This window comes from Phocoena sinus, chromosome 14, assembly GCF_008692025.1.
Source record: "Phocoena sinus isolate mPhoSin1 chromosome 14, mPhoSin1.pri, whole genome shotgun sequence".
Taxonomy (NCBI): Eukaryota; Metazoa; Chordata; class Mammalia; order Artiodactyla; family Phocoenidae; genus Phocoena; species Phocoena sinus.
In genome coordinates, this window is record NC_045776.1 from 12482502 (window position 1) to 12504740 (window position 22239).

The 22239-nt window shown below is 41.2% G+C and overlaps 1 protein-coding gene and 1 pseudogene across 2 annotated transcripts in view; both read left to right on the forward strand.

Moving 5' to 3' along the window:
• BCL2 (BCL2 apoptosis regulator) overlaps nucleotides 1-22239 on the forward strand; it is a 182779-nt gene that overhangs the window by 69340 nt on the left and 91200 nt on the right. Inside the window, exon 3 of one of the 2 annotated variants that reach the window (XM_032602850.1) lies at nucleotides 14012-14112. The exons of the other annotated variant lie outside the window; for it this stretch is intronic. Within the exon in view, the coding sequence (XP_032458741.1) occupies nucleotides 14012-14077 (66 nt within the window). The 3' untranslated portion in view covers nucleotides 14078-14112. Of the gene's footprint in view, nucleotides 1-14011; nucleotides 14113-22239 lie in introns of those variants that run through there. 2 annotated transcript variants of the gene reach the window in all.
• On the forward strand, nucleotides 16965-18427 carry LOC116765151 (annotated as a pseudogene).

Sequence of the window (22239 nt, forward strand, 5' to 3'; positions counted from 1 at the left end):
CTGACTCTGAAATGGGGGAATGTAGTCTGAAGCTTTTCCAAAATGTATTTCATCATAAAATCAGAATTATTTTGCACCCAGGTAACCTCTTGCTGGACTAGTATTTCATGGGAGGTATTTTGCAAAACGCTGCTCTATGGTCTTAAACCAGGAATGTGGTAGAACACAGGTACCATTGACTCAACCTGCTGAGCTGAGTATATACTGAGTGTTGACCAGCTGCAAGGCCCCGTGGAGGCCAGAGATGAGTAAGATCCCGTCACGGCAGCAAGTCTGGTGACCGGGCTTCAGGTGTGGCATTGGTGGCATGGCTGCTGCAGGAATGGCCTGAAAGACAGTATCCCAGCAGGTTGCTGAGGCAGAATCAGTTGAGGCCGCATCCTGAGGGTGAGGAGTCCTGGTTTATGCCTTGTGTGTATTTTTCTCTGTCTCTACAACTCTTATAATGGTATTTTTTTATTCTGTTCACATTAGAGAAATTCCAAAGGGAAAATGAACGTTCAGTGCCCAACTGGAGTCAAACCAGTTGGAAGTTCATTCAGGAGATTTTACAAAATTGACTCTGAGCTTTTTTGAGGACGGTCATCCCTTGGGGGGATTGGTTTCAGGACCCCTCCACGGAACCAAAATCAGAGGATGTTCAAGTCCCTTTTATAAATTGGCCTAGTGTTTGTATATAACCTGCCACATCCTCCTAAACACTTAAAATCCTCTCTAAATTACTTATAATACCTAATACAGTGTGAAGGCTGTGTAAACAGTTGCCAGCCTACGGCAGATCCATGTTTTGCTTTTCGGAACTCTCTGGATCTTTCTTTCGGAATATTTTCCACGTGCAGTTGGCGGAATCTCGGATGTGGAACGCGCGGACACAGAGGCCACCGGTGCCCGGTTGTTTCACCATCTCATTGACGATCGGCTCTCACATCAAAATATAATCCAAGGAGAGGAGCCTGTAAGAACAAACAACGCACATAGGCAACCAATTCCTTTACGCGAGGCGTGGTGCTTAAACATCGGTTGAACCTGATGGCATCACCTGCCTGTACCTTTCTAATGGATGAAATGCGAACTAGGGCCTCGTAGCAGATTTTACTGAGATGAGCCTTTCAGCCTCTCACAGTCAGATCTGTGGACTGTTTCACTGCTGGATTGTTCCGCCGGCCAGGCCTTAGGAAACATTTTGGCAGGTTGTGCCGTTATTTTGCTCATGTTGTGAGTAGCGTTTCTCTTGACCTTTTGTTATTTACTGAAACAGTCCGGCCTGTTTTCTTTTAAGAGAAGCGTGAAATGAAGGGGAGTCAGCACAGGCTGACTTTGGTATCAGAAGACGCACTTCAGGCTGCTTTGGCTTCAAGGAGACTTTTCAAGTGAAGGGGTCATTGGCCTCCTTGTTTCTTATTCCCACGATTTTGAGGGGTCTTTTGTGGGAAGTTTTTTTTCTCACTGAAGCAGATGCATGTAAAGTTACTCATTTATTTTAAAGATTTCACCAACTCTAAAAACACAACCCTCTAAGAGTTTTCTTCTGACATCTTGGGCATGGTGGGTGTCCATAGCCTCTCCTGCTTTGAACAGGGGTGTGACGTGTTTCAGGGGAGGACAGCTCTGGAGTCACTCCTGACCTCTCCCGACTCTTGTGTCTCACGTGTTTCTCAGTATCTCACAGGGGTTCTTTCTCCCTTCTTTCTGCCCACATGTGCTCTGCACACCTGTCTCACTGGTATTTTTCTGCCCTGCCCCTGGTAGAGGACTCCCCATTCACTTCAGGTATAGGAAGTACCAAGATCCCATTACATCACTGAAGACGAGAAAATGTGTGTGTGTGTGTGTGTGTGTGTGTGTGTGTTTAGATACACGTTTGTTCCTATCTCCCCATCTGTTTACCAACTACTGGTCTCTTTCAGCCTCAGAGAGAAAATTCGACAGGAAATCATGTCTTTTCGTTGGGATCCCCACGGCTCTTGAAACTCAGCTGCTCACTTTAAAAACATCAGTCACATTTTTGTCATGTTTATTCTCTTAGCCAAACAGAATGACCCTGACATCCATAAATCAGCCTGAATGATTTCTGTGTCATTTTATAATGACCTGTGGGTTTGAGAATTGCCACAGTCCAAGAATGGGCCTTTGCTTTGGAGATGTTTCATTCACCCTTCAGTCATTCAGTCAACAAATACCCACTGTACTTTCCTTGCTGTTGGGATTCACCGGTGAACAGAAGCCACAGGCTTCTTATGGAGCTCATGTGTGAAGGCAGAGATACAGATAATACATAAGTAAACCAGAAAGTTAGGAGCCGGTAGACATCAAGAGTAACGCCAGGTAAGTAGGGAGAGGTGGACTGGTTTAGATGGGAGCGTCCCTGGAGATGTTGTTGGACCCCAGCCCTGTAAGTTGAGGAGGAGCCATAAACGTCCTGGGGGAAACTTCTGGAGACAGAAGGAAGAACAAAATCTTGGCCCGGTTCCACCCCTCTCCCCTCCCTCCCTGTTCCTTATCCGGTGACCTCAAGTATATGTTTGCCGCTTGAGGCTACGACCTGATTGCTCTTTAAACCCCTGTGTCATTGGGAATACCCAGGAAACAACAGAAGGACGCTGTCTTATTGGAATCCTGGTCGTAATACACAACCTGCTGGATCCAGTAGGAAGCTTTCAGAAACCTAGTTACCCCTTCCCACGCCCCCAGCTCTCTTATTCAGACAGGCTGCAGATCAGAAGCTAGGTTGACTTCGTTTCTTTTCTGTTGTGGTTATTGTTGAAGTATAGTTGCTTTACAGTGTTCTGTTAGTTTCAGGTGTACAGCAGCATGATTCAGCTATACATACATATATACATATAGATCATATATATGTATTCTCTTTCAGATTCTTTCCCCTTATACGTTATTACAAAATATCGAGTACAGTTCTCTGTGCTATACAGTAGGCTTCTTAGAGAAAAGTCGTAGGAAATCCTTTAAAATCCTCTGAGTAGAAAAAGAAGCAGCCTAGAACTTCAAAAACAATTAGGCGAAGTTGTGCAAGCTACTGCCAGACAAACACGAACTTTCTCATGGCACTTTTTAAACTTTTTATTGTGCAGTAAATATAGACGCAAGAAGTTGCAAAAATAGCACAGAGAGGTCCCATGTACCCTTCACCTTGCTTTCCCCAATGGTAACAGCTTGCATAACCATGGCCTAGAGTATAATGTTTATAGTATATATATTAGCAACACCAGGAAATTGACATTATTATAATCTCCAGGCCTTATTCGGATTTCGCCAGTTTTTACATGTGCTCGTTTGTGTGTGTGCGTATATGGGTACTTTACCCCGTGTCCAGATTCCTGTAGCTACTACCACTGCCATCAGGATACACAACTATTCCATCACCTCTAAGAAACTCCCTTTGTCTCGTGGCACTTTCGTGTATGAGAAATAGCAGATGGTATCCTGCTTCTCGTCTGGATCATATTCTGGATGAATCTGCAGTGAGAGAGGTTGGATAAATCTCTGAAATCTATCGCTTGGTTTGGCTGCCATGGAATCTGCATAATTGACTTACCGATGGGGATCCTTGGTCTGACTTGTAGGAAGAGCATGTAGAAGCCCAGAACAAAAAACCACAGGTTTGAATAAATAAGCCCAACCTTAGCAAGGGAGCCCGTTAGTTGATTTAAAAGGCTAAGACCAGTCATGTGACCTCAACAGTTTACTTCTAAGAATAAAACCCTTTTTGATGCCACATAACTTTGGGGACTTAAGCTATAGGGGACTTCTAGTAAAATATTTCTTGAAGATGGCCGAGTAAGGAAACACACCGGTCGTGGGTATACAGGTTACCTCATGAGCGGATGTATTCCTTATAGAAAAGAGAAGAAATTATAGAAAGATGCCCCTTTGTATGTGGAGGGAAGAAAACTTTAGGACGTGCAGCTAACGAGAACTTGAGGTGCAGGCCGAAAGGGAAACAGCTATAAACAGATTGAGGGAGAGACAACGGATTTAAGGGAAAACATCTGCCTGCATCTGACATCCAAAAGCTGCATCTGTGGCCTAGGATCAATCTTGTAATGCTTAAAAAAGGAATGCGAGGGGGCCCGAAGCGGGCTCTGAAAGTTTCTTTTTTTCCTCGAGATTTTCTGTTTGCTTTGCCCAGAATGCTGCCAGGGTCTGATCTGATGAAATAACTCATATGGTCCTGTTTCTTGATGCTGCAGTAGCATTCCTTGGAAGCTAACTTTAGAATGATAGATTTAAAGGACATTTTACCTGGATTGTTCTAGACACACTAATCAGAGGAGCCCATTTACTTTGCTAAACAAAACCTCTGGAAATCTCCAGACGGACTCTTTAAAGATTTCGTATTTCAAGTAGAATTTTTCAGTATTAAAGAAGCTGGAGACCAAAAGTAAGGAGCAGATAAGTTCTTGTGAAGCCTCAGAAGAGATGAAGAGCATCTGTCTCGATGCTAGATTGAACTTCAAATTTGTCAGATAAGTCCCTGACCTAAGTATTATTTTTTTTCCCTTGAGTCACTTGTTTGTATCCTGTAGGCACAGCCCAAGAGGCTGGTTTAAAGGGAATAGAGACACATGTCGAGAACAAAAGTATGGACACCAAGGGGGGAAAGTGATGGGGGGAGGGGTGGTGGTGGGATGAATTGGGAGATTGGGATTGACATGTATACACTAATATGTATAAACTAGATAACTAATGAGAACCTACTGTGTAAAAAAAAATAAATAAAATTCAAAAAAAAAAAAATGAACAAAGGGAATAGAGATCAAGTGTTCCCTGTAGGTAGGCCCGTTCTCCGTTTCCCTGAGAGGAAGCCAAAGAGGGTTGTGAGTAAAGGGTCCCACTCTCCACTCTCACACGTCACTTTTCCTCCTCACCCAGTCTGCACAGCAGGAGGCCGAGACGTTTATACTTCACGTTCTGAGATTTTTCCCTTGAGGGACGTCAGGGACCTGATCCACGTTACCGGAAGGTTGTCATAACTAAGATGGAGGACGTTGCCCTCCATTATTGTCAACAACCTTTGGGAAATTTCGCAGTAGCTACCTTTCCACTCCCCGCTCAGGGTCTACTCCACGTGTTCCCTCTTTTTAACTCTTGTCTTTATTTTAAAAAATTTTTTTTTGCGGTACGCGGGCCTCTCACTGTTGTGGCCTCTCCCGTTGCGGAGCACAGGCTCCGGACGCGCAGGCCCAGCGGCCATGGCTCACGGCCCAGCCGCTCCGTGGCATGTAGGATCCTCCCGGACCGGGGCACGACCCCGTGTCCCCTGCATCGGCAGGCGGACTCTCAACCACTGCGCCACCAGGCAAGCCCTCTTGTCTTTATTTTTATGCATATTACTCCCAGCCAAGATCGCAATGGGCTTTGCACGTGCCACTGCCACATATGTTGTCAACAATTTGGGATTGTATCAAATAGAAATTAAGTTTGTATAAATGATATCACTTCACGCACGCGATGCTGTTCGCTAGAGCTCCGTTCTGAATGACGATGACAGTGGCCTCAGTGTTTGGCAGCGGCGGGTGGAGGTGGGGATGTTGCAGTCAGAGTGACTGATAACAGGCCTGGTGGCTCTGGAGTGTTGCAGACAAGCAGTAAGTGATGATCACCAGCTCTTTGTGCTCAGAATCTGTGGCATATTCATTTTCCACTCTCCGACGCAAGCACTTGCAGAAATAAATCGGGCCAGAAACAAGGGTATCCCCTGTTTCCTAGCTTTCTCCTCTATAATGTGGATGTCCTAGCCCTGTGTTGAAAGTTAGGGCAAGTTACAGTAACATCAGATCATTTGCCTCAAGCCACGTAGATGACTTGAACTTGGTACGTGGTAGATTTGAACTCAATATTTTGACACCCGCAATGCTACCTTCCATTTGCGAGTCAGAGGGTCTGATTTTCTTAAGGCACAGAGTCTTTCTACTTGTGTGGTCTGGCTGTTGAGGAGACGCTTGGCATAAGGGAAAGGCTCCAATTTCATTTTTCTTTCTTTCAAGAAATCTCTAGAAGGGTACACGACACCCTGGCGATGACTGGTGCAGTCTGGAGATCCCCACCTGAGAGCAGCCCGTCTCACGGATTGTCAGCTGGGGGTGCTCATTGCTATGTTGTTTGCTGTGCGTTTCCTCATACCTCGAAAAGCGCTAGTTGAATTTTTCCAAACCAAGCAATTGACCTTAGCACTTAGCATCCTTTGAGTTTACACCATAATTCAAATCCAAATCCTTTTTAAAAACGCCCTATTGGGACTTACCTGGCGGCCCACTGGTGAGGACTCCGTGCTTCCACTTCAGGGGGCGTGGGTTCGATCCCTGGTTGGGGAACTAAGATCCCACATGCTGTGCGGCCAAATAAATAAATAAATAGATTGCAGATTAAAAAACAAAACAAAACTGTATCACACACAAAAGGTGGACTGATAGTGAGGCAAAGAGTAATGACGGGCAGGGCACTGTCAAATCAGGCCGGGTGACAAGCTGGACATCTTGTTTCCATCAAATGCTCATAGCTGCCCCCTACTACTCTGTGTGTTTGCCGGGCTTTTCAGATTCTGTTGTGCTCTTTGTAGCTGGATGTTTTCCAGAGGGTCATCAAGAGAAAGGCGTATCCTCTGCATTAATAACCTTTGGAAGGATTTTAGCAGTAAAATCAGGGACCAGATGATGTGGTGGAGAACAGGAATGGTGGTTTTGCTGGGTTGCAGGGGGGGCATTTATTCACCCTTCCAGGAAAGTGTCAAGTTCACCATGCCCCAGCACCAGACCCTTCACCCAGTAACTCTGAGATCTCATATCAAGTTTACTCAATACTCGTGATGTAAATGGCAAAACTGCTACCCTCATTTGGGGAATAAGAATTGTTCCTGTTAAAGGCCTACAATACACAAAATAAGTGACTCCAAGCTCTTACTTGGAGTAACAGCTAATTTCTGTATGTGCTTTCCTATTTTTTTGTTTTTTGTTTTTAATGAATTCATTAATGTGGAGTTCCAAAACAACTCTTGAATGTTTACATCTAATTATTGAAAAGTACAGGTGCCATATGAAACTTTAAAGAATATACTGAGATGTATGGCAAAGATAAGCACCATAGATGAGGACTCAGAAAACTATGGCCTGTGGGCCAAATCTGGCTTGCCACTTGTTTTTTTAAATAAAGTTTTATTGGAATACAGCCATACTCATTTGCTTATAGATTATCTGTGGCTGTTTTCCTATTATAACAGCAGAGTTGAATAGTTACAATAGAGACCAGATGCCTTTGCTCTCTGGTCCTTTACTGAAAGTTTTCCAACCCGTCAGAGACATCTCTATGATATTTATTTGCTCACTCATTCATTTATTCATTAGTTCAGTGAACACCAACTTTGTTAAAGAAATGTGAGAAATGTAGAGATGAAGAAAGCAGGGGGAGGCCGGGTGGGGGAGGGATGGATTGGGAGTTTGGGATTAGCGGATGCAAACTAGTATATATAGGACAGATAAACAACAAGATCCTACTGTATAGCACAGGGAACTATATTCAATATCCTGTGATTAGCCGTAATGGAAAAGAATATGGAAATGTATATATGTATAACTGAATCACTTTGCCATGCAGAAGAAATTAACACAGCATTGTAAATCAACTGTATTTGAAGAAAATAGATTAAAAACAAAAAAAACTAATACGCGTTGAACAGCGGTGGGGAGAACAGGCATTTCTTGTCTCTTTCCCAATCTCATATGAAATGGAACTGAACGATTCTCTTATCAGATTCAAGGCGTTCTCTCCTAGTCCTGTTTGGCTAAGAGATTTTATAATAATGGGTGATAGATTTTATATATTTTTTGCATCTCTTGAAATAACCATATAATTTTTCTTTCATTCTGTTAAATAGTAAATTAGAATGATTTTTATATCAGTCACTTGTTTTAAATTAATCTTGCACTTCTGGAATACAAAAACTTCTGAGGAATTAAAAAAAAAGAAAGAAAAGAAAGCAGTCCCTAATGTCCAAGAACTTACCATGTAACGGAGACGAGTCATGGGCCCAAATTGCCACCTCTGGCGACATGTGTGCGCCGAGAAAGAACTGAATCGCTGCGTAGTTCAGAGATGGCGGAGGCCCTGGACAAAGGGAAGGAATTGGGATAAGAAAAAGGATATCGCTTTCATAACTGTGTCTCCCCGTGATTTCCCAGTGGGAACTTCATGAGAAATAAGAGTCATTTCCTTCATGGAATTTTATAAATTGTAGTATCCAAAGGGTGGAAATGATTTAGGATATTACTTAGCGTCCAGATTTCTTTATCTGGAAGCATATTTCCTCTGTAACTGTGAGGATAATCGTATTTCTAGAAAATTTTTAAAGACTTGAAGGAAGGCTTCCTTCTTCAGAGTGGGAAGACAGAGGGAATTCCTTTTTTTACTTTACTGTTCCCTGAAGAAAGTAATATTAAAGGGTATGGGGTCTTAAGGGAGGGATCTTGGCAGGAACCCCCTCAAATATCAGACGGATTCAAAACAAGGTGCAACTGTAGACCCCCAGCCATCAATAAGCGTGACTCAGTGACTCTCAGAAGGCCACAGCCAACAAGTGTGAAGGGAGCTTTGGGTGAAGGTCTGGGTCAAATGCCACCTCACCGGGGAAGATTCCACGCGGGAAGCCTTCCCAAATCCTTCAGTTGGGGTTAATGTCTGCCTCTTCATTTGTGACCTGCTTGAGGGCAGGGTTCCCTTTCTGACTTCTGTATCACCAATAGCGCCCACTCCACTCTTTCTGTTTCCCAAGGATCTATTGAGTTAGCGCGAGTTGGATGCCGACTGACACTACGTATGTAAAATCTAGGTGGCCGATTTGGGCAAAGGACTCAGGAATTGCGGGTTTATCTAAAAATGAAGCAAGTGATTATCTTTCCATTCTGCTGCCATCAGAGGATCCAAAATGTTGGCTAAATTCTGGCCACCCATTCTCTATATTCATAACAATAACGCTGCCACCGAGCGAGTGCAGCTTATCTAGGTTAGAACACAACCCTGGGACGTTTCCCCCACTGAAATCATAATATTTTGACTGATAAAGTGGATAAAGCTTTCGGTGAGGAAGCTACTGAAAGAAAAATGATACTGGAGCCCAACAGGTAATTTTAACCTTAGGAAGCACCGAAGCCGAAATATTTCCTATTTCCTCCTTCTGAGTCACAGGGTCTCTGAAGTTACTCCCCACCCTGACAGCATCCCCTGGGGCTCTGGCCTCCCATCACCAAGGAGCCCAGATCAGCCTTCCATGTCTTCAAGGGTTTCCTCAGTGCCCGGCTTTCACAGTAGCCTGGGTTCCAATTGACAGGGGTGTCCCCAGGTAAGGACTAGAAGAGGGAGACACGTTCTGGAAGCTCATCTTGCTTGTCCCCTCCTCTCCCTCAGCCCGAGGAGGAAAATGCAGCCTTGGTGTATGAGGAACACACTTTAGGGCATTTACTGGCAAATAGATAAAGTCACTGCAGACACAGGCGGGTGCTGTCTTCTATCAAAACCATCTAAAAATACACTGACTCTACTGTCTCCTTCAAGCCCCGCGGTGTATTTATGAATGGGATTGCTTCCTCATTTGCTTTTCGTGTCAGTAGCTGGGAAGTCAGAAGGCATTACCTCTAAAATGGGGAAAGAACACTGAATCCATACACTTGCAGCCAGCTGCGGCAGGAACCAGCACATAGAATCACTTCACCCCGTCCCTACGGGATTTTTTCCTGAGCTTCTGATTTATAACGATCACTTTCGAAGGCCTAGAAATGCTTAGGTGAGATGAAATTACTGATTCTCCTAAAGTTCTGTTTGCACTGGAGGCTTTCTGGACGGCCGCTGGTTCTGTCCTGTTTAAAGCATTCGGTGGCGTGAATCCACGGTTTCTGCCCACATCACCACATTCCTGGGATGCCTTTCACGGGCCTTCGAAAGATCATCTGACAGCCGCCTGTGAGGTCAATGAACTTTATACATAATTAAACCTTCGCAGTTAGGAGAATTAATTTTTTTTCTCCCTGAGAAGCGGAGAAACAGGACATGTTGTGTTGCCTTCTGTTACTGAGTAAAAGTTCTGTGGAGTCATCAGGCTAGTTTCACATGATTTTATGCTGAACCGAATAAGAAAGTGGTTGCATCCTCTACTGGGCCTCACAGAACAGTCACCACCCACACTGTTTATTCAGACTCGGATCTTGGCCATTTGGGGTTTAAGCCAGAAGAAAGGGGGGGATAAATCTAACCCTGGAATGAACGCTTTTGAAACTCTGTATTCTTGATGAAATGCGGCCAAGGATTCTTTAAAAAATCTATTTAAAATCAATTACTGGGATCATATTTTCATTTACAGTGGATTGTTAGCAACAGCTAATTTTCTCCGTTTCCATCCAGCTTTGGAGTCTAGGCTGGAATTGGAATCATCGGTCTGTTTTGCCTGGGTATCTGATGCCACCACCCAACTATGTGTGGGTAACTGGGCAACTCTGAGCTTTGACCAGCTCTCCATAAAATAACAAGGAAAGGTGTGAGGAGGAAGGAATCGAATGAAAACAAGCCTTAAGGGATTGTAGCAAGTGTGCTCCCCCTGGGGCGGGGGGGAGAAAATATACAGGAGGCATCTGTCATATCGAGAGGAAAGAGAAAGCAAAGGGCAGGACTGGGTATGCCTGGGAAGATAGGCACCAGGACTGTCTGGCAGGATTGCCAAAAAATCATCTCAGATATGTCAGATCATCTCGGGTTTTTAAAGATCTCCAGAGGAGATTCTGGAACCTCCTTTGGTTACCCACCCTCCTCTTTGGCAATTTGTACTGTCAGGAAATTCTTTCTTATTTCCAGCCTAAAATGTGCACGTGGTCCTGCTTCAGAGGCTAAGTTGTTGGTGGGGACCACCGCATCTCCCCACAGCTTATGTGACTCCGAGGGTGGGATGGGGCATATGAGTTGCTGCTTAGTTGAAGCCACAATCACTTTGACCTCCATGCCCATCGGTCCCTGGGGCTCAAGAATGGGGCTGGGGCTGGTGGCAGGCAGGAGTAGCGCTACTGAGACGTCCAGATACCAGGTACTGTTACCCAGCATTTTGTGTATGTCACCAGGAAGAGAGGACATTGTCATGACACGTCCAGGAATGAGCCTCACAACCATGTGTAAATATTAATACGAACCTCCTCTTTTGGATTTTAAGAGATCCAATTTTTAAGGAAAAACTCCTTCAGGGAGATAGACTGTAGAATTTCACTGGCCTCAAGATGGTAGCTCAGCTCCTCAGTTTTATAAATAAGAAGAGCTGAAAGCCAGAGAGCATGAGGGACCAATCGTGGACCAGACTTCAGGTCTTATGCCCCCAGCCCAGCCATATCCTGCCCTTCAGAGGCTGGTGCTCTGGGGGCGAAGTGATGCTGGCACTGAGGTCACTTTTCTCACTTCCTCCAGCCCCTTCCTCCTCCTGGGCAGATGCACGGGGGATGGCCTCCACGAGTGAGTTACGGATTCATTGAAAGGCTGTCAGATGACCTGGGCAGCCCGCCTCCTTCCCTTTTTTATCGAGTTATGCCATTGCCCTACCTCAGGCTGCGGTTTTTTCCAGAAGGGAAGAGGTCATCTTCCCCTTCATCCGCCCACCCTCATCTGCACTGAGTTCCAGTTCCCTGTGTGTATAGATTACTGAATGAGTGGCGTGAGCATTGCAATCTGATGAGGAGGGCTTTGAGCCCGCAGACAATAAGCCCTGTACCCACCGCTCCCAGCCCACCCTCACCTCTTCCTCTGTCAAGTGATCATAAGAACACTTGCCCTACCTGCCTTAGGTGCACCTAGGAACAAATGATCATATCTATTGATATCTTTAAAGTATGCAAAACACGGGGTTCTTATATGGTGAAATAGTTCAAGCAAACAGGAAATACAGAGAATAAGATGGCAAGTGCATGTGTATGTACCATCGCTCTGTCATGTCTTTATGCCGTATTTGCTTCAGATCTTCTTACCTACCTTTAAAAAGAGAGAGAGAGAGAAAGCACTTTCCCAGTCCCATTCCCCTTTTCTGTGAGGCATCAATTTAACTTTGATGTACATTATTACCATGCATGATTGCATCTTTTACACACATGTGTATCCATAGACATTTACATTTTTAAATGTTTTCAGACTTTATCTAAATGATATCATTGGCTTTGTGTTCTACATTACGTTGGTAAAATTCATCTGTTGTAAAACACGTACCTCTACTTCATCCATGCTGCATAGTATTCCACCAAAGGAAGGATGCTAAGGTTGTTTCTAACTTTTAAAATGTCTGTTTGAAGAATATTATAGCTGTTTCTAACTTTTTGGCATTACAGACGGTGCTACAACATGTACATGTTCTTTGCCCACATGTGGGAGACTTGAGCTTCTCTTGGAGATGTATCGATAGATAGATAGATACATACATACATACATTCACACACGTACACATATATACACACACACACCCAATAGCAAAGTCATAAAGTTAGCACATCTTAAACTTCCCTACATGTTGCCAAATTGCTCTCCAAAGTGATGGTACCAGTTCACCACCACATGGTCTCTCAGTATGGGTCATCACCATATTCAAAATTATCTTATGCCCATCTGATGGCCGGGTAGGTTTTAGATGTGATTTCCTGATTACTAGCGAGGTTGAGTATCTTTTCACTTGCTTACTGAAGTCAGGTTTCCTCCTTTATGAATTCTCTCTTCTTATCCTTTGCCCATTTTTCTGTTGGTGTGTTTGTTTCCTTACTGATTTATTGGAGTATATAATGTATTCTTTTTTTTTTTTTTTGCGGTACGCGGGCCCCTCACTGCTGTGGCCTCTCCCGTTGAGGAGCACAGGCTCCAGACACGCAGGACCGGCGGCCATGGCTCACAGGCCCAGCTGCTCCACGGCATGTGGGATCTTTCCAGACCGGGGCACGAACCCGTGTGCCCTGCATCGGCAGGCGGACTCTCAACCACTGCGCCAGCAGGGAAGCCCTATAATGTATTCTTGATACCAGTCCCTGGTCTATTATAGGCATGGCATGTGTCTTCTCTTGGTTTTGTAATTTGGTTTTGTTGATGATGTAATAAGGGTTTTTCATTTTGTTTTATTCTTATAACAAGTTTGTGAGCTAAATACTATCTCTGTTCCTATTTTATAGATGAAGATAGCACCTTTTAGAGAGTTTAAGTAAATTGACTGAGGTCTCACAGCCCCAGTGGTGGGGCTGGAACAAGTCCAAATCTAATTCCAGAGTGCTCTTGAAGACATAAGCACTGTGACTATCCCCATTTTACAGATGGGCACACTGAGGCCCAGAGAGGTTCAGTGATTCGCTCAGTGTCACACAGTGTAGTAGTGTTAGAACCAGGACTATTCTTCAGGTCTCCAGACTGCTAGCACAGCTGTATACCTAGATAGAAAGATGGGGGAAACGGGCAAATGAATACCACATCCACACATCCTTTTAAAATGTAACTTTAAAAAATGACGAACTATTTGAAATGCAAAAGAAAAAAGTCACAGAGAATAATGCATCAACCAGTAGTCGCCTTCTACTCACATTTAATAAATGTTGACATTTAGCCACATTTTTAAAAGTTTGGTTTTTTTTGCAGAAAATGTTACAGTTAAAGCCTCTTTTCTAACCCACCCTGATCCCATTCCCCTACAGCTTTCCTAGAGGTAGCCAGTCTTCCAAAGTTGTGTTGTTACATACATGTTGTTGCATTTGGCTCCTGGCTATGTGTCATGAATGATAACTAGTATTATTTTGTGAGTTTAAAACATTTACCATAGTGTTCTTACTCAGTAATCCATCTTTCTCCAACTTGCCTTATCACTCAAAGTTATGTTTTTAGGATTTATCCTAATTAATTGATGTAGAGCAAGTTTCCTTACCTGCTATATTAATTCCTTTTAATGAATATATCATATTATATCCATTCTCTAATTGATGGAAGTTTAGATTGTTTCCACCTTTTCATTTTACAGACGGAGCTGTTGTGTACTTCTTTGGGCTTGTTTCCATGTGGACATGTGAGCTTCTTAAAGGTATAGATGCAGACGTGGATTTCTGAGTCTCAGGGTACAAACATCATCCACTTTGGTAGGTGTTGCTGAATTGCTCTCAATTTACACTCCAGAACCACGTATGAGAGTTCCTTTTGCTCTGCATCTTCTCCAGCTCTTGGCATTATCAGGCTTTTACATTTTGCTAATCTGATAGATTGAAAGGTATCATATTGTGGTATTTATTCATACTTCTCTGATTTCTAGTGATTTATGCTTTTCTTTATCACGATTGTTGGTCATTTGGGTTTCTTTTTCTGTGTATTGCCAGTTTATAGATTTTGCTCATTTATTGTAGTGGGTTATTTGTTTTTTTCCCTTACAGTTACCAAACGTTCACTATATATCCTGGATACTTAAAAAAAACAAAAACAAAAACAAAACTACTGTCTCCATTTCTTGCCTTTATCCTTTGTTTTCTGGTGTCTTCTGTCACATAAGTTTTAAAATCAAATTGGTCAACATTTTTTTCTTTTTTTGCTTCATGGTTTGTGCTATTGTGTCATTGCCTAGTCTGCGATTATAAAAATAGTGTCTGTATTTTTTCCTAAATATTTTAAAGTTAGCTGTAATTCTCTTGGAATTCATTTTTGGATATAGCATGAGTTAGAGATCTATTTTTTTTCCCTGTAAATAACCAATTGTCCCAGGACCATTTAATAAATAGTTCAGTCATTTCCCACAGTTTTATAATGTCACATCCCAAGTTCCTATACGCAGAGGGACTCTCTCTATTACGCTGGTCTAGTAATCTATATCTGCACCAATTCTATTGTATCTTAATAATAAGGCTTTAATAAATGTCTTGATATCCAGTAGGACAAGTGTCCATCTTACACTTTTTCAATATTGTCTTGGCTGTTTATTGACCTTAATTCTTCCATATGAATTTTAAAACCAGCTAAAAATGTTCATGAAAAACCTTTCTGGGACTTTAATATGAATTACATTCAATTTATGTATTAACTTAGGAGGAACTGATGTTGATGTTGAATCTTCTCATCTCTGAGCATGAGCTATATCGCTGTTTATTTACGTCTTAGGACTTTCAGTGAACTTTTGTAGTTTGCTTTCATTTAGCTCTTCACCTCTTTCTTTAGATTGAATCTAGGTTTGTCATAGTTTATTGCTATTGCTGATGGGATCTTTTAAAAATTACATTTTCTAATTGGTTGTTGCTGATAAGGACGCCATGGATATTTGTATATTAATCTTATCTCCAGCATTCTTACCAAACTCTCTTATGACTTGTAATTGTTTGTAGTTTCTCATGGATTCTCAATGTAGACAGTCTTATGGGCACATAATTCTTCTTTTGTTTCTCTATTTCAAATCCTTATTTCTCTTACTCCTTTTCCTTTGTTTATTGTGGCAGCCAGATATCTCACACAATGATGAGTGGAGTGGTGATAGAAGAAAACATATTTGTCTAGTTCCTGACTTTAAAGGAAATAGGTTCCTAAGGTTTATCATAGATTTTTAGTAGAAACTGCTTAGTAAAAACTTCCTTATATTCTGGGTTGGCTAGGTATTTTATTGTACTTTTGAATTGTGAATGGGTACTAAATTTGATAAATGGTTTTTTCTGCATCTATTGTGATGATTAGTTTTTCCTTCTTAATCTGTCAGTGTGGTGAATTACAGTAAGACTTTCTAATGTTGAATCTTCCTTGAGCTTCTGGAATAAACCTTACTGGTCATCACAAACACACACACACACACACACACACACACACACACACACACACCATATATTTACCATGTGATAAATATGATACATGCAATCATGATATTTATGATACCTGAGGTATATCATATCAAAAAACATATTTTAAAATAAATATACATTTATACACACACTACACTGCTGGGTATGTTTGCTAATATATATTTTTTTAATTAATTAATTAATTTATTTTTGGCTGTGTTGGGTCTTCGTTTCTGTGCAAGGGCTTTCTCTAGTTGTGGCAAGCGGGGGCCACTCTTCATCGCGGTGCGCGGGCCTCTCACTGTCGTGGCCTCTCTTGTTGCGGAGCACAGGCTCCAGACGCGCAGGCTCAGTAGTTGTGGCTCACGGGCCTAGTTGCTCCGTGGCATGTGGGATCTTCCCAGACCAGGGCTCGAACCCGTGTCCCCTGCATTAGCAGGCAGATTCTCAACCACTGCGCCACCAGGGAAGCCCTGCTAATATTTTATTTAGGATTTTTGCATTGATGTTTTTAACTGAGATTGACCTATTGCTTTCCTTTTTTGTACTGTCTACTTCTAAAATATAGCTTTAGACTGAACTTATAAAAATACATTCAGGAGCTTTTGTTCTTTTTCTGTTTTTTTGGTGTTAATTTTGGTAACATATTTTTCTAGGAGATTTTCCATTTCATCTGTTTTTAGTTTTACTGCTTTAAAGTAGAGAATCGAATTCTCATGCTTAAAAAAAAAATCTTTAGTTATGGCTCCTTTTCATGCCTAATAGTGTTTATTTGTGCCTTCTTTTGTTTCTCTTCCTCATTCTTGTGGAATATCTACCTATTTTATTAGTCTTTTTAAAGAATCCACATTTGTTTTGTCCCTATGTGTATTGTGTCTTTGTTTTTATTTTATTGATTTGTTATTATCTTTATTATTGCCTTCCTACTACTTTATCTTTATCCATTTGTGGAAAAAGAATTTTCTCCTATTGTCTTTGAGTTTACTTTATTGCTTAATTTTTTATTTTCTTAATCTAAAATTTTTCTTGTTTTCTGATGTTGCATTTAATGCTAAACATTCCTTCTACTGATATCCAGGGTTTTAATTATTGTTCAGTTCCAAGTATTTTGTTACTTTAATTTTGATTTTATTTAATAATTTAACAGCATCTTTTTGAAATTTCAAGATGTACTGGAGTTTGGGGCCTGTGGTTTTGTTATTGATTTCAACTTTTATTGTATTTTGGTTGATGAGTGTGGTCTGAATGTTAGCACTTGTTTGAAATTTGTTGAGACTTGCTCTGTGGCGTAGAACCTGGTTAATTTTTGTAAACATTCATGTTTATTCTTTATTGTGTGGAGGGTTTCTTCATATCCATTCAGTGAAGTTAGTAATATGCATTATTTACATTTGTCCTATTTTTTTAGTTTGGTCTATTGATTTCATAGAGATATGTGCTAAAATCTCTCACTATAATTTTGAATTTGTTACCTTCATATAATTAAATCAGCTTTGCTGTATATATTTGACATGGTGTGATTAGGTATATGGCAGGATTGCTTGTGAATGTGTCTTTTTATTACTAAGCCGTGATCTTCTTTATCCCCCCCAAATGCTTTTGGCTATTTTAAAGTCTATTTTATCCTATTGAGTCATTCAATTAAAATAAATAATTATTGAGCATTTATTATTTGTAGGAACACTTATTATTTGAATACATTTTTTCATGTTTATCCTTCCTGTGACTTGTTTTAGCCTGCTCTCTTATAAACAGCTGGAGTTTTACAAAATTCAGTCTGAGGATTTCTGCCTTTTAATGGATTAGTTTAAGCCATTTACATTTATTATGATAAGTCATATATTTGGAATTCACGAGGAATCCAAATGTTTTCCATCTGCCGTGCTTCTTCTTTACTTATTTTTTCTTCCTGTCCTGTCTTCTGTTAGATTACTTGAGTTTTCCTGTTGATTTTGCTTCCTCTTCCCTATGCCCACTCCTTGCTCCTTGTGTGGCACTAGGCTCCCCAGCCATAGCCACGCCCAGGGCCCAACCCCGGGTGGATATGTTTCACAAAGACCAGGGCAAAAGACAGAACCTACCTAGGAGCTATTTCCCCAGGTAGATTTCTGAATCAGATGAATTTTTGAAGGAAACAGCTCTCAAGAAGCCAACCTGAGCTATCTGAAGGCTCTGTTGGACATCTTGGTGCCTATCCAGTCCAGAAGACGGAGAAGGAGGAATGGAAGAAACAGCAGGAGAAGGAGGATAGGGATGAAAAGACAAAAGGGGAAGATGAAGGCAAAGGTCCTCCCAGTGGCCCACTGAATGGCAAGGAGAGGCTTGAAGTCCTCCTGCAAGGGCCTGAAGCTGGGGACCACGGATGTCACTGAGCAGTCCACAGGGTCACCACCTGGTTGCAGCTGCAGATACCTCAGACTGAAGATGGGAAAAGTTTTGAAGAAGGTGTTTGAGCTGATGAGCACCCTTCACACCAGGCTGGAAGGCTTCCACAGTGAAGTAGAGTACCAGGACCCCACTAATGATCAGTGGAGACCCACAGAGCTTGCACTGTGTTATATGATGTCATCCTGAAGAACTTCAAGAAGCTCAGGAAGCCCAGGGGAGAATCAAAGGAAATGATGTATTGAGACTCTCCTCTCATTCTGTGATAGGCCCAGTAGAGACCTCCCTGCCTCTTACTGGAGACTCCACACCTCCCCCTACCTTTCTCCTGTTGAAGTTTCTCCTTCATCTTGCCTCCCAAACACAAAAATATAGTCATACTGTTAAGACAATGATGACTGTTTCCCTCTTGATTTGTAATGTATATGTTTTGTTCTGCATCTCAGCTGTTACCCTTAAACCTTAAAAATTATATCTGCGTTCACAGAGTCTAAAATTAAAGTGTTATCTGTATCTCTTTGCTTCCCAGACAATGTAATACAGATTACTTAGAACAATTTAACCCAGCTTTTCTCTCTCTCTCATATTCTCTTATGACACTGTCAGCTATTTTATTATCATCTATCATTTTGTTTCTGTTTTGTCCACATACAATTATTTTTTTACAAATCTACTTTTTAAAATTTATCAAAATAGATGTCATTTTATTCACATTGTGGGTAAGACTATGAAATCCAGAACCAGACTGCCTTAATCTGAATCCCAATTTAATTATAAATCACTTAGAATGGTGCCTGGTACACAGTACAGAGTGAGCCCTCAATAAATGTTATTGATGTTGTTTCTTAGATTCCATTCCCCCTTTCTCAGTTCAAATTCCTTCTTATGGAAGTACATCTTTGAGTAGTTATTTCATGGATTTGGGGATATGAAACTATCTCTGTCAGTCTCTATCTGAAAATATCTTTAATTCACCCTTAGTCTTGAACAATAATTTTCTAGGTATAGAATTCTACAGAAATATTTTCCCTCAGCATTTGAAAATATTATTTCATTGTCTTCCGATATCTGTTATTGATGAGGTGCAGTCAGCGTCAGTCTGTCTTTTGTTTAGAAGTTTTTTTGTCTTTTTTAGTGGAAAAAAAAGATATTTGTTTTTCTTTTTGTTCCTGTCTTTGATGATCTGCAGTTTCACCACAGTCCTGTGTGGGACTCAGTATATCTCTTGAATCTAAGGATTCTTGATATTCATTGATTCTGAAAAATACTGTCATAATCTCTGAATATTATTCCTCCCAGCTATCTTTATTATCTTTTTCTCAGTCCTCTGTTATAGGTTATTAGATCTTGTCCTTCTCTTCTTCATGTCTGCTAACCTGTGTTTTCATATTTCCCACATCTCTACTTTTCTGTGGTCTATTTCTTTTCAGTCTCCCCCTACCCTTTCCATTCCTGTCCTCCTAAGGTATATAAGGTTAACATCTGGTCTGCCTCCTTCCACATGTCTCTCCAAGCTCATATATAAACACACAAAAATCCAATAATACCTTGTGCATTACTTTACAACTTACTGTCTCTTTTAATAGTACATTAAGGATATCTTCCAGATAAGTAATACAAATTTAACTAATTTTTAAAAAAAATAGCTAAGTAAGTTCCATGGTATGGCTATACTACAATTTATTCAGCTGTTCCACTATTGATGAACATTTAGGTTATTTTCAGTTTTATGTTGACACAAACATTGTAGATAAAAACATCCTCATACATATTTACTTATGTGCTGGTTCCTTAATTGCTATGGGAACAACTTCTACCCCATCCTACTTCCCCTAACCCCCACTTCCCAAAGAACATCACTGTCTCTATTTTAGCTTTTTCTTCTGGCATTTCTAAATAATGTCTATGCTGTGATCTTTTATCAATTTTACTCACGATGTCTTAACTTCCTATTATAGTAAATACAGATTTAGCTCTCTTACATAACCATATCCGCTGCTTTTCCAACCCCTTTCTCTCAATATAATTATATTGCAATATTGGGTTAAATCAGTTGTTAGTGTTTTCACTCTTTGCCTATGGAAATAGTGTTAACAGTTAAACTTTTTTATTTTTATGACGTTAATACCTGACTTTTAAAAAAAATTTTCATTGGAGTATAGTTGATTTACAATGTTGTGTTAGTTTCAGGTATACAGCAAAGTGAATCAGTTATACATATACAGACATCCACTCTTTTTTTAGACGCTTTTCCCATATAAGCCATTACAGAGTATGGAGTAGAGTTCCCTGTGCTATACAGCAGGTTCGTATTAGTTATCTATTTTATATATAGTAGTGTGTATATGTCACTCCCAATCTCCCAATTTCTCCCTCCCCCCTTATCCCCTGGTAACCACAAGTTTGTTTTCTACATCTGTGACTCTACTTGTGTTTTGTAACTAAGTTCATTTGTACCCTTTTTTAGATCACATATAAGTGATATCATATGTTAATATCTGTCTTGTTTTTTTTTCTTAATTTCCTTAGTGTTCTTCGTCCTTGTAGGGAAAGGTGTTCCCCCTATATCTTTCATAGTCTCCCTGTACACGTTTCCACAAGGCCGATCACATCAGAAATCCATGAGTTCTTCTTTTCTCGGTAACATCCCTTTTTTTCTGGACTTTTCTTCAGGCCTGTTGCACAGCTGTCGTGCTGGGATTTCTCTTCCTTGTTATTCTAGAACTTTCCTTGACCTTTCTTCTGAGCTGGATCCCCTTTCATGATCTGCTCCATTGAGGAAGCACATCCTCCAGCAGGATCGGAATTACAGCCTGGTGCCCTGGTGGTGGCCCTCACTATCTGTCTCTCTTGATCCACTGGTCCAGTCCTCTCCCTTCACTACATCACCCCTCTTCTCTAGTCCTGTGTTGGATCACATAAATTTCCTCCTTTTCCACTTACACATTTTTGTGGCTCCCAATCTATAAGCGGCCTTTCCAAAATGGACCCAAGAGAGATAGATTCACACTTCGAATGTCCAAAATGTCTTTATTTTATCTTCTCACTGGAAGGCTTGTCCGTCTGGTACAAAGGATTCTAGGTCAAAACTAAATTTTCTTCCAAAGGGTGAAGCCATTGCCCTATTGTATGCTGCCTCTCAGTGTTGCTGCTAGAAGGCTAAAACCGCTCTGATTCTTGATGCTTTGTACCTGACCTTCTTTTTCCTTTCTCCTGGGACCTTGTAGAATCTTTTCTTTCCCCCAGTTGTCTAAATTTCACAATGACTTTCCTATGTGGGAGTCTGTTTACATCTATTGTACTGGGCAATCAGTGTGTTCTTTCAGTCTGTTGAATGTGCTTCTGTTAGCGTCTGTCTTTCTTTCCAGACCTCCTATTATGTGGGTGTTGTACTTTCTAGACCAGTCCTCTAATTTCCTCCTATTTTTCTCTCCTGTTTTCCGTCTCTTTATCGTTTGCTCTCTTTTGGGGCAATTTCTTCAACTTCAATTTCCAACCTGTCTATTGGGTTTGCAGTTCTGTTATTGTTTTAAATTTCCTCTTTTCATCTATAAATAGTTGGGTTTTTTTAAGCATTCTGTTCTGTTTTCATGTGTGTGACATTCTCTCAGCATTCTGAAAAAAAATTATTCTCTTTTGAAATTTTCTTCTCCATTCATGGCCTCTATTTCCTCCGTGTTGCCTTTTTCTATTTGTTTTGAACTCTGTCTTCCTTGTAGAGGCTTTCCTTGCATGTCTGGTAATCCTTGAGTGTCTGGTCCTGTTTAAGAGTGAAGAACTAACAAGTTTATTGGAAGCTCTCAGGATGTGCAGGGCTTGTTGACTTTGAGCATTATCATAGAATAACATGATAATGCCATTCTTTGGGGAACTCCTAATGTCAACCCCTAAAGTCTCCTACTGAAGAACCTACAGAGATGGTGAGACTCTCCAGGGAACACCCTTCCAAACTCTCCCCTGGAGGGTGAAGCTCTGCCTGTTCCAGTGCTGAGAGCTGAGGTGAGGAATCAGACTGGAGAGGTCAGCATTCAATATACATATTTTCTGCTTCGTTTGA